Source organism: Panulirus ornatus, chromosome 34, assembly GCF_036320965.1.
Source record: "Panulirus ornatus isolate Po-2019 chromosome 34, ASM3632096v1, whole genome shotgun sequence".
Classification (NCBI taxonomy): domain Eukaryota; kingdom Metazoa; phylum Arthropoda; class Malacostraca; order Decapoda; family Palinuridae; genus Panulirus; species Panulirus ornatus.
In genome coordinates this window covers 5,248,863-5,262,665 of record NC_092257.1, presented here as the reverse complement: position 1 = coordinate 5,262,665, position 13,803 = coordinate 5,248,863, and the positions used below count along the sequence as shown (strand labels likewise).

The following is a 13,803-nucleotide window of genomic DNA, read 5'->3' as shown; positions in this document are numbered from 1 at the left end:
AAATGTTTGGGAGATACAAACAAAAGAAGAATTTATGCAAACCGCAGGCTCTCCTGGTGTTGTGTGTACTACAGATGGCACTCATGTAAGAATAGTGGCACCATCAGTGAATGAAGAACATTATGTAAATACAATAAATTACCCTAATACAAACACACAGATAGCTTTTGATGCCAATTACACAATGATTAATATCGTTGCAAATTGGCCAGAATCAACAAATGATTCGAGAATTCTTCAACAAAGTGGCCTGAGAAGATTGTTTGAAAACCACAGGGTACCATCAAATTGTCATCTTATTGGGGATAATGGTTACCCTTGTAAGTGATGGCTTTTGACCCCTTACCTACAAACTAAAGACAGACAGCTTATAACAGGTAACACAGAACACTATTGGAAGTTTATGTGAGACAGAATGTCAATATTTTCATTTCTACATAGACTATCAAAGAAAAAGATTAGGTTTCATATAACTGCTTCTATAATACAAAATTGGCCTAACTCAACCAAATCCAGGGTGTGAAAGGAGATTTCTGGATTGTAGGAAAACAAGCTACATGATTAGCCTAGGGATAATGTCCAAACTCTGTTTTGTGCATAATAGGTTTATTGTATTGCAGGGCACACAAGAAAACTAGATGTATCGTGGAAAGGGGGATTGCATAGCTGAAACAAAGATGGCATGTTTTGCTTCGAGAAGTCAGGGTCAAGCCAGAAAAAGTCTGTCAAATAATCATGACCTGTGCAGTCCTCCATAATATATGTAAAGAAAGAAATTTACTCCTTCCAGATGAAAGTGACATGGACATTCTACTTGAAAGTAATTTGGATGCAGTAGTACACTTAAATCACTTGTACCCAGAGATGGACCTCAAGAAGGCCTGCGTTACAGAGAATACTTTGCCAATCTACACTTCACGGCAGAACAATGACTCAATACTTTTTCAAATTGAAAACTAAGTATTCACTACCATGAATACTTTCTCAAACTGAAAACTAAGTGAAGAATGTGAACTGTTGGCGGAATTTCATTTTGATAACTACTATTATACAGTATATATTTAATATACTAAAAGACCACTTATCTCTCTTGGATGAGTTTGTTTACGTTTTGGATCGTTGACAAAGTTGCCATTAAAACACAACAGTTGGAAAAAAAGTAATAAATAACAATCTCTTTTAGTCACTTTCAAGTTAAATATTTTGCGTGATAAATCATATTCTGCTTATGGAAACGTCATTATATGATATGGTTAGTTCTATCATTTAGGAAACAAACAAAAAAATAAACCAATATTTTGACCTGAACTGCATTTCATATTTAATCTTGTGCTTAAACTCGGCTAGGCGTCGCGCTTAGTCCATTTCTGTATGGCACTTAAGCCTCTCGCTCAGCTGAGATGACTGTAATCTAAGCACAAAGATAAGCTAAAATCTAAGCTTTATGCATAAGTAGCCTTGGGCTGGCATACATACAACTTCTTTCATTGTTTATGTATGCTCAACTCCAAAGAATTTTACTTCTTTCAGAAGAAGTCTGCTGAGCATGTTACTGAAAGCTGCTTTGCGCCTCAAGTATTTGCTAGCAGACGACCAAATTAAGAACCCACCGTTAAGAATTTGCTTAACGCTGTAAATATGGCTGGACGACAAGAGAGACTCGTTCAACTGAAAACTTTTAAGCCCCCGTAAAGATGTTCTCGGTGTGTGTGATGACGAGGAACTTAAAAGAAGATATCGACTTGACCGTGCGGGAATATAGTACGTCACAGATTTAGTGAGAAGTAAGATAGAGAGTCCTACAGCAAGGAACATGGCTATCACGCCAGGACTGAAGGTGATAATAACCTTATCTCGCTACTGGAAAAATGCAGTCGTGGTGATGATGACTTTGGACCAACACAACCTACTGTAAGTAGGGTTATTGCACAGACATTACAAGCTCTGAGCCCCCCAGAAATTGCCCGGCGCTTCATCAAATTTCCCACAGATGTTGGGGAGACACAAGCAAAACAAGAATTTACGCAAATTGCGGGCTTTCCTGGTGTGGGTGTTATAGACGGCACTCATGTAAGAATAGTGGCACCATCAGACTATGGAGAAGAATATGTAAATAGAAACAATTACCATAGTATAAACACACAGTTTTTGATGCTAATTACAAAATAACTAACATCGTTGCAAATTGGCCTGGATCAACACATGAATCGAGAATTCTTCAATTAAGTGGCCTGAGAAGATTATTTGAAAACCACAGGGTACCATCAAATTGTCACCTTATTGGTTATAATGGTTACCCTTGTAATCGTTGGCTTTTGACCCCTTACCTACAACTTAAAGATGGTGCTCAGACAGCTTATGACAGGTAACACATAAGGCTTTGCTGGATGTTTACGTGTGACAAAATGTCAATATTTTAATTTCCACATAGGCAATACAAGAAATAGGTTAGGTTTCATATCTCTTGTAACTGCTAACACAATCTAAAATTGGCCTAACCTAACCGAAGCTAACCTAATCCAGGGTGCAAAAGGAGATTTCTGGGTTGTGAGAAAACAAGCTACATGATTAGCCTAGGGATAATGTCCAAACTCTGTTTTGTGCATAATAGGTTTCTTGCATTGCAGGGCACATAAGAACACTAGATGTATCGTGGAAAGGGGGATTGCACAGCTGAAACAAAGATGGCATGTTTTGCTTCGAGAAGTCAGGGTCAAGCCAGACAAAGTCTGTCAAATAATCATGACCTGTGCATCCTCCATAATATATGTAAAAGAAAGAAATTTACTCCTTCCAGATGAAAGTGACATGGACATTCTACTTGAATTTGGATGCAGCAGCACACTTAAATCACTTATACCCAGGAGATGGACCTCAAGAAGGCCTGCGTTACAGAGACTACTTTGTCAAGTTACACTTCACGGCAGAACAGTGATTCAATACTTTTTCAAATTGAAAACTAAGTATTCAGTGCCATGAATACTTTTTCAAGTTGAAAACTGAATGTGCATTGTTGTTGGAATTTCACTCTGATAACTACCATTACACAGTTTATATTTCTCATGTAATAAAATACAACACAAACTCCTAAGATGTTAGTCCTTTTCTGTTTGATAGTACGCCTCTTGTTCACCTAGGATAACTGTAATTTAAGCATAAAAATAAGTAAAAATCTAAGAAGCATTTATGCGTACGCAGCTGGAGTATGAACAAAATGTAGTCGCACTATAAGGAATACTAGTAATTTTGAGATTATAAAGAAGGCTGAAGAGGATAAGCTCTGAAAAACAAAGAATTATAGTATTGAGCCTATAACTGACTATAACAACTGTGTTATACTGTTCAGCACAAATCAGTGATGTACATGGCTGCCTAAGAAAACACGAACAAAATCTTAAAGCAATTCAACAACAATTTCCAATTCAGAACTGCTCTCTCCTACAGGACATTTTTTTTCTCCAGGTCACATCTACTGTCTTCAGTCCCATTACTCATATTCAAGTGCTCTGAAACACACATGATATTTCCACATCAAGAGAAAAAAAACAAGGAAGGTATTAGGGAAGAGTACAATAATAAGGGGAATATTAATGCATGATGGATAAATTAACATTAAAAAGTGTAAAAAGATTACGGATTTAAATGTGGTGTCACTAGGAAATAAATGCCTTAACAGAGAATCTACCTCAACACAACATTTCACAGCAGATCAAAGCAAAGTTATTCTGACTATATTTTGGAAACCTATTTCAAATCGACCCTCTAACATTTAAAGATAAAAATCATGGGATGTGTTTGGTATGGACTGCACACGACCCGCCGCCTACTTCAAATGTGGCAAACCTCATTACCCTGCAGGCATGAACACAAAAGCTATTCTATAATACATGATATTCACTGTATCCCCTTACATATTCTCTTTCGAAGCGGATTTTCGAGGAAAAAAAAAAAATAATCTATATACTTACTGATAGCAGACCTCTCCATTTGAAAGAGAGGTTCCGTGCCAAAATCGACCCACACATTAAAGCACTCATCACGCCACCCTCGAAGTGCTCGGAGCACATTTTTTGCCCTTAAATCTCGAAGTACCAGTTCAATGGCATTCGATCGTTTGGAGTAGGTGTCCAGCTGATAAAATGAAAACAAAATACTATAACAGAGGAAGCACGTGTTACAAGTCACACATTACTCAGTGCATGACAATATATATATATATATATATATATATATATATATATATATATATATATATATATATATATATATATATATACATCTTCCCCCTTTACCACAACGCACATTTATGCATTTCAGTCACCACTCTGTGAGCTAAAAGTTCATATTCCCTGAAACTGAAAGTGTGTTTACCTGTGGGTTCAGTATAAAGGCATCTGGAGCTGGGGTGAAGACTTGGGGGTAATCTAAGAGGTAACATGCAACATCTGGTCGTATTGCGCCCACCTGTCTCCCACACACAACCAGTGGACGACAATAGCCTTGTACACTCGTTAGTCCTGAAAATAAAAACTATTCTGTAATCTTTAATTACACACGTATACAAGTGTGAGCTATAAATACTTCGTCACAAAGGTTTTATAACATGAAGAGTAAGAAAAACTACATATACGGATATGGAATCAATACATCGTACATACATAAGATCGAGAAGTTTTAGATGGCTAAGAACGGGTAGCTCCAAATTGGGCTGTAAACATCTATACCTACGTATTTTGTAAAGAACAATTATGTGAAAAAAATTACAGAAACCTATAGAGTCACCGACATTTTCAAATGTTAACGAAACCATCGATTTTACTTGCTAATCAAGAAGATAAATACGAAACGTTTGGATAGAGGTGAGACGGGTTTCAAAAAAAAAAAAAAAAAAAAATGCGTGTCAGCATAAAGAAAATCCTGCCCTAATTAGCTCTGGTCTAGTGTGAGTTCAGTAAAATTCCAAATACTTCACAATTATACTAATAAGCTTATGGACATGAATGACAAAATATGTGAAAATGATTTGTTTCCTTCATAAAGCAAGCGAGACTAAAACATCCCAGAGGAATTCTTCCAATGCTACACGAGCCATGATGGGCTAGTGTGAAGCTAAGTAAGGATGAGGGTTTTCTGTGCCAAGGTAGCTGGGGCTTCCTTAAAAAACCCTGACATGGTATGTGGCGATAACCTTCCACCACAGCCTCGGTCTCTATATAAAACGTCACACTCAAGCTTAGCTAATAGCTGGCACCGATCACCTCTGCCCGAGTATTAGAAACGAATATTCTACTTGTTAGAAAAATAGTTAATAGAAATGGAAGACGTTCAAACTGTTGAGAATATTCAGAGATCGAATTTACGCATACCTGGTTAGTATTTAATTGGTCTACACGTGTAATAATAATAATAATAATAATAAATGAAAATAATAAATACAAATTATATACTTTAACAACTATGGACTCCAGCCACTGGTTACCTCTGAGTCGACTTGATATATTGGATAAGCGGTAAGACCATTTTTCCTTAATGAACCGGAGTAGCAGTGGTCCCATGCATGGTTCCATACTAATATTATGAACTGCATACTTATCATCTTTACCACATACCTACTATCATAAATAATCTTTACCAGACACCTGTTGTCATCAATAATTCATCAGGTCCTGAGTCAATCAACACCACAAAAAGTTAATAATCTCCACTTATATGCGTAAACAGCTGCTTCTTTATCGTACAAATAATTGTTAAAACATTGTATCACAATGAATGCCATCAACAATATCTAATTTCCTTGACCTTTTATTTTTTAAGGAAAATTTCAAGTAACTTAATGCTGAAGTCTATCATTACTGATTATTTCTTTTTACTCCAGTGCCAAGACCAGACACCTGTTACTTGTGCATTTGAGAATAAGTTCGTTCGTTGGTTATCTGCTGGTTTATATGAACCAACTGCAAAATCTTGTACACTCTCATCTAGTGTTCAAAATAATTCAAACTCCTTACACTCTGTCCCTTTTCTCTTCAAAATGAGCTTCTGAATCCTGAATTTTCTGACTGCATATATAGTCCAACCTGACAGCATAATATACACACAGGCCATAACAACCACGAGATTAAGTGAACACCCAGCGTAACAGAACCCCATAACCTTTCCCGCCGCATCAGATTTTATGTAACAACCCGCCACAACTGGTACCTGCTTCACGTGATACCATCCACACGTGATACCTGATGATGAAGACCTCCCTCTGTTACGTTTTACCTCCCGGTATCTAATCAAAATACCAACTGTTCTCTGATCAACAACAGGTAAAACCTGCTTAACGTGGCGCACCACCTGTCATTAATCTCCTTGACCGTTAACCCAACACGATTGAGATTCTGTAACATTATGAGATAAAGCTTTATGCCACATACGCATACATGGTCAGTACACACACAGACACTCACACACCCACATACACAAAAAACATCAGCCGGCTGCTTCCCATGGTTATATAATAAACCCATTGCATAAACATAAATCAATTGCCTTCATTTATTACCGAGTGGCTACAAAAACTGTAAACCAAGGCAGGCAATGTGCATCATATTCTATATATGCAAATCTAAAAATTTTGGTCTGAGGTTCGTTTGCGACGACCAGGAAAACCGTCAATAATATAAAACGCATCTGGTGTGCCAAGTGCAGTCGCGAGTACGTTTTTGCTGATTGCATCACCCGTAGCGTCTTAAAATAAACGGTTACAGCAGAATTACACAGACTACAGCCCTGTCTCGTGTCAGGCAAAGGTTCACCTGCTACTTGCCATGGTGGTAGGTGCTGCCAACTCCCACTGTCAAGTTACCTTTTGTGACTCACAAGGCCATAAGAGATACAAACGTACATATATATATGTCCTTGTTTATCGTCTACACAATGATGGAGAGACATTATAAAAACAGGCTGTATATATATATATATATATATATATATATATATATATATATATATATATATATATATATATATATATATATATATATACATCCATGTATGTATACAGGTATATGTACCTGTGTTTTCGACCAGAAAGATCGTAAACAAGTTGAAGGTCTTTTTTGTCGACCTGCTTGGGTAACGTTGGCTGGCATCCCACCTCAGCCTCAAGGCCAACTTCGCGGGGGGAGGATAAACTTACGACGTACACAACCTTTGCGAGCATGGCGGTGACTTACGACATTTAACAACAACTTGCGTCCCCCTGCACACTAGGATGTCCAGATGACGAACAACGTCCACCCATTATATTCAGTTTAGTACAAGGTTGTGCAGACTTCGACCGGTGTCCAAACGCTAAATTCAATAGTTTTACAACTTCTATATAATTATGAGATACGAGAAATAAGATGTGGATTTAATGAGAGCGATACATTTAACGAATGGTGAATTTACCGACGAGGAATTTACTAGAGTGATGGAATTTACTAGGAATGGGGATGTGCTAGACATAAGAGGATTTCCAGGAGCGGTGGAATTGTCTGAAGGCTGCTTCCCTTCACAACAGAGTTCACCTTCAAGATTTACTTCCGTCGTGTCATTAACTTATAATTAAGACGTACAAATAATAGCCACATCTAACTTTTATTGATATCAAGGTCCTTGTTCCTTGTTCTTGTGTCTTAGAAAAAGTCAGCGAGTAGAGAAAATACACTCAAAATACACTACCAACAAATATGATAAAAATACAGTAAGCCTAGAGCTAATGCATAAACAAAGATACACTTGAACAACATCGACTATGTTCACTTTTCATGTTCTATCATCATTATCAACCATTTTCTTGATCGTTCCATTATGAACAGTGTATTCGATGAATCATACGTACTGAAGTAATTTGTATATTCTAATGTTACCACATTCGCCAAGTGTTTTAGCAAGGATGTACACTCGACTATTGTTCCATGGTCAACGCGAACAATACTCACCTCTTCACAAAGTCATGGTTGTGAGGTTTCAAAACATGGGTCTACGATTCGATTCTGAGACAAAAGTCAAACCAATTGGTAAGTGCTTCAGGGAAACAGCACAACATGAAAATAAAGGCAGAAACTAGACGACAACGGGGACAAAGACTGCTAATATTCAAGACCTAAATAGCAACACCAATTAGGAACACATTGGTTCACACGGAGACTTCCAAGCCCAGGGAGAAACTCCATTCACCTTTCTATGTACACATTTCCCGCTTATCAGCTTAGCTTAGCTAATTTCCTTCCTAAACTCGAATATCACCATGACACATACGTCGGTAGTATGCTAAAAAAAAAAAAAAATACGTTTGCTGCAAACCACAAACACACACACACACACACCAGTAAAACCTACCATACAGCATATATGTTTACACTGTATTTATCGTCTGTTTCAACACTATCCTTTTTTTTTTTTTTTTTACTTTAAAGCCGCAACAAGTGTTTCGTCCGGTGGAAGGAAAAAAAAAATATGACATTCAGTTCTGGCTTCTCTAAGGTTCCGTTAAACAGGTGGGTAGAGGCAAAGTGATGTCACTGGCAGTGGATTGTGAATTTAATACTCGATAAATACATTAATGAAGAACACAAGTAGAACGAAAAGTTAGTGAAACAACATTAAATTGATACTAGCGAGCAGAGGGTGTGATAAGCACATGGTCAGACAGGCGAATGAACGTTGAATAAATATCATCACTACGGGAATACTACGAGGTGGTATCATAAAGCAACAGAAATGTGTAACAAGGTCAAGAATCGTCTCGGTGAAATAAGGTCACCACATTTTCAACCAGATCGAGGTCAACGCATAGCAGAATAAGAGACATCCTACATACAAACGTTAAAAGGAGGTTACTGTTTTTCTTTTTCCTTTTACAAAACTGCTGTTACATTGATCTGAAACCTTGGCCAAGACATCACGCAAGCTCAGTGTTGCTAGAGGATCAACAACTACATAAGACATACGTCATCAGTGGACTGAAGTGTGATGTTAGAAAAGTTTTACATCTATTATTTCATTTTCCTTTTAATCCGAATAAGAACAGTCTATGATAACTTCATAATTCCTAATAACGAGTACCAGTGCTGACGTCATGGTACAATTATACAGGCGAACGCAGCAATGTCAACCATAAAATAAAGTTCACAGCTTATAAATAAAGAGGATATCGTCATATAGATACCAAATGCACCTGTGCTATTAATACAGAAGCTAAAGCGATCAATAGACAGGTTAGTGCGATCAATACATAAGACAGTGCCATCAAATACACACGCCAGAGCGGTCAATAAACATGCTAAAGTCATCAATACAGCCTAGTTTGACAGATATAAATATAAATGCTTTTAATACATTAGCTCAGCCACGATGTTTTGAATGTACACTATGTACATGCAAAAAGCCTTCAAAGGGAAAAGTAAGCCTGTGCAGGTGGATGTAGCGAGTGCCAAGAAGTGGAGGAAATTTCTAGACAAGGACAATCGACAAGCTCAGCCAAGAGAGAGCAAAGCCGCTTGATGCTATAATGGCTACGATTTCGTACACCTTGTGCGATTCAAACATGATAGTCATGCATGCGGTGAGGGAGACCAGGTGTCACCTTGTATTTTCATACACTGTATGCGAGTGAGCGTGTGTTCATGGTTTCTACATGTTGCTGAGCGAACATGACTCAGTTTTTTAGCCTCGGTCAACAAAGCAGACTTCCTCATTCCACTGACCACAGCCATCAGTATACCATGATGCAATTCCGATGGGATTCCCCTTTTTCAACCCAACGACTTAGCTTATGCCTTACGGGGAACTACAGGAAGAAAAATGCTTAGCTTCACCCTTATCTCCACAATCGTATCTCGTATACACCTACCAATACTGTGAGACCTTTGGAAACACTATGAAAGCTGATTCACACCTTCACTACAGTCACAACAACCACAATAATAACTGACTTGAGGGCGTGACAACAAAACTATTAATACGAACTCTACGTTATATAGAGAGGCGTTGGGGGACTGGGATAGCCTCGCCCCAACCTAACAACAGCTGTGCTAAGCTTGAGGGAAAGTAAACATCTTGTGATCACTTGTCATCTATACAGTTTCGACGATTTTTTCTTTTTCTATACCCAAACTTTGGAAGCATAATCATCTTCCATATCACGTGTTATATACAAAAACACCAAAGAACTAATCCTACTCCAACTTGTAAGACCTTAAAGCATCTTCCACATCACACATTTTTTTTCGGACAAAAATACCATTCATGTCGTTAAGGAATAACGTGTAGCAAATTTCCCCTTCAATCACCGACAAGAAAGTCATATGATATACTTCCTAAAATCACAACACCCTTGCTGGTCCCCCCGAGACAGCGAATCTTAATTTAGGATGAACACGACCGACCTGGGCCTGGCACGCCATCACACCAAAGTCGTACTCAACCAAAGTCGTACTCAACATCATCTGTCTCGTTGGCTTTTGGCGAACTCACGACTCATGACCTCGTAACACTGAAGTGGATGGCTGGAACCAACACTTGAGGGGCACCAAGGCAACGATCCTGCGTCTCAAAGCTTGAGAAATGACGATGGAGGGAGAAATGGAAGGGTAAGGGGAGAGGAAGAAGGGAGAATAGAAGGGTGGGTAATTAAATAGGGGAAGAAGAGAGGTTTCAGGCCTCTTAACATGAATATAACAAGCCAGAATCAACACTAATTCAGGTATATGGTTGATGATAACTTGATCGAATGCAAGTTCACTTATCCTACTTTGCGTGTACAGGGCGTGCGGGCGGCTGATTACATGACATAACCACACCATCTCTTACTCCATAATAGATTAGGGCACACAGCGGTCCTGCTCACGAAGTCGGCACTAATTCTAGTGAGTTTACATAAGGGAAAATAAAAAAAAAAATCCTAATAGTGGGAATCAATATCCTCCAATCAAGGTATATGACTCCAACAGAGGAGGCCATAAATATTAGCCGGGCAGTGGATGTGGGGACCACATGGTTGCTAGACTTCAGGCAGTATGATGATGTGACGACACGCAAACATGATAAGCCAGGGTTACCGACCCCCTTGTCACCAGCTCTGGTCTTTGTTCCTACCTACTTGGTGCTGATATATATATATATATATATATATATATATATATATATATATATATATATATATATATATATATATATATATATATAATTTCTACTTAGGGTTGATGGTTAGTTATGGCACAATCTGGATGAAAAGCCCCGAACAATGTTGCTGCAAAAAACTGAATGCTTAACATACTGAGGAGAGATTGTACTGAATAAATATTTTTGTTTCACTGTGCAGATGCTGAGCGTCCGTCAGCCGGTGATTGTTCTTAGTGCCATGTTACCATACTCCGGCCGCTCGCGGTTATACAACGAGCGAAAAGTCCCATTTGGCAAAGCTGTATCGTTGGGAATGAAGTCTTGTCAATGAGCTTCTACTCCAAAGGAGTCTACATTTCCCTATTACTGGAAGTAGCGCAGCCTTGGGCTGCACGAACATCACAGTTTCCCGCGTTATTGAGGTAGCGTTAGGAGCAGACGAAGAAAGGTCGCATCAGCTCACACCCACTCTAGCTGTCGTGTGTAATGCACTGACACCACTACTCCCTATCCACAACCAGGCCCTACAGACCTTTCCTTACGATATATATATATATATATATATATATATATATATATATATATATATATATATCCTCCAATTTGGTCTCCCTCTTCTCCTCGTTCCCTCCACCTCCGACACATATATCCTCTTGGTCAATCTCTCCTCACTCATTCTCTCCATGTGCCCAAACCATTTCAAAACACCCTCTTCTGCTCTCTCAACCACGCTCTTTTTATTTCCACACATCTCTCTTACCCTTACGTTACTTACTCGCTCAAACCACCTCACACCACACATTGTCCTCAAACATCTCATTTCCAGCACATCCATCCTCCTGCGCACATCTCTATCCATAGCCCACGCCTCGCAACCATACAGCATTGTTGGTACCACTATTCCCTCAAACATACCCATTTTTGCTTTCCGAGATAATGTTCTCGACTTCCACACATTTTTCAAGGCTCCCAAAATTTTCGCCCCCTCCCCCACCCTATGATCCACTTCCGCTTCCATGGTTCCATCCGCTGACAGATCCACTCCCAGATATCTAAAACACTTCACTTCCTCCAGTTTTTCTCCATTCAAACTCACCTCCCAATTGACTTGACCCTCACCCCTACTGTACCTAATAACCTTGCTCTTATTCACATTTACTCTCAACTTTCTTCTTCCACACACTTTACCAAACTCAGTCACCAGCTTCTGCAGTTTCTCACATGAATCAGCCACCAGCGCTGTATCATCAGCGAACAACAATTGACTCACTTCCCAAGCTCTCTCATCCCCAACAGACTTCATACTTGCCCCTCTTTCCAGGACTCTTGCATTTACCTCCTTTACAACCCCATCCATAAACAAATTAAACAACCATGGAGACATCACACACCCCTGCCGCAAACCTACATTCACTGAGAACCAATCACTTTCCTCTCTTCCTACACGTACACATGCCTTACATCCTCGATAAAAACTTTTCACTGCTTCTAACAACTTGCCTCCCACACCATATATTCTTAATACCTTCCACAGAGCATCTCTATCAACTCTATCATATGCCTTCTCCAGATCCATAAATGCTACATACAAATCCCTTTGCTTTTCTAAGTATTTCTCACATACATTCTTCAAAGCAAACACCTGATCCACACATCCTCTACCACTTCTGAAACCGCACTGCTCTTCCCCAATCTGATGCTCTGTACATGCCTTCACCCTCTCAATCAATACCCTCCCATATAATTTACCAGGAATACTCAACAAACTTATACCTCTGTAATTTGAGCACTCACTCTTATCCCCTTTGCCTTTGTACAATGGCACTATGCACGCATTCCGCCAATCCTCAGGCACCTCACCATGAGTCATACATACATTAAATAACCTTACCAACCAGTCAACAATACAGTCACCCCCTTTCTTAATAAATTCCACTGCAATACCATCCAAACCTGCTGCCTTGCCGGCTTTCATCTTCCGCAAAGCTTTTACTACCTCTTCTCTGTTTACCAAATCATTTTCCCTAACCCTCTCACTTTGCACACCACCTCGACCAAAACACCCTATATCTGCCACTCTGTCATCAGACACATTCAACAAACCTTCAAAATACTCATTCCATCTCCTTCTCACATCACCGCTACTTGTTATCACCTCCCCATTTACGCCCTTCACTGAAGTTCCCATTTGCTCCCTTGTCTTACGCACCCTATTTACCTCCTTCCAGAACATCTTTTTATTCTCCCTAAAATTTACTGATAGTCTCTCACCCCAACTCTCATTTGCCCTTTTTTTCACCTCTTGCACCTTTCTCTTGACCTCCTGTCTCTTTCTTTTATACTTCTCCCACTCAATTGCATTTTTTCCCTGCAAAAATCGTCCAAATGCCTCTCTCTTCTCTTTCACTAATACTCTTACTTCTTCATCCCACCACACACTACCCTTTCTAAACAGCCCACCTCCCACTCTTCTCATGCCACAAGCATCTTTTGCGCAATCCATCACTGATTCCCTAAATACATCCCATTCCTCCCCGACTCCCCTTACTTCCATTGTTCTCACCTTTTTCCATTCTGTACACAGTCTCTCCTGGTACTTCCCCACACAGGTCTCCTTCCCAAGCTCACTTACTCTCACCACCTTCT

General features: G+C 39.2%; 1 protein-coding gene and 1 pseudogene across 1 annotated transcript in view; one reads left to right on the top strand and one right to left on the bottom strand.

The window, feature by feature from the left end:
* LOC139759793 (uncharacterized) overlaps nucleotides 1-13,803 on the bottom strand; it is an 83,035-nt gene that overhangs the window by 50,305 nt on the left and 18,927 nt on the right. The window contains exons 2-3 of the mRNA XM_071682258.1: nucleotides 4,372-4,517; nucleotides 3,969-4,131 (exon numbers count right to left, since the gene is read on the bottom strand). Of these exons, the coding sequence (XP_071538359.1) occupies nucleotides 3,969-4,131; nucleotides 4,372-4,517 (309 nt within the window). The remainder of the gene's footprint in view (nucleotides 1-3,968; nucleotides 4,132-4,371; nucleotides 4,518-13,803) is intronic.
* Nucleotides 940-2,979, top strand: LOC139760007 (putative nuclease HARBI1; annotated as a pseudogene).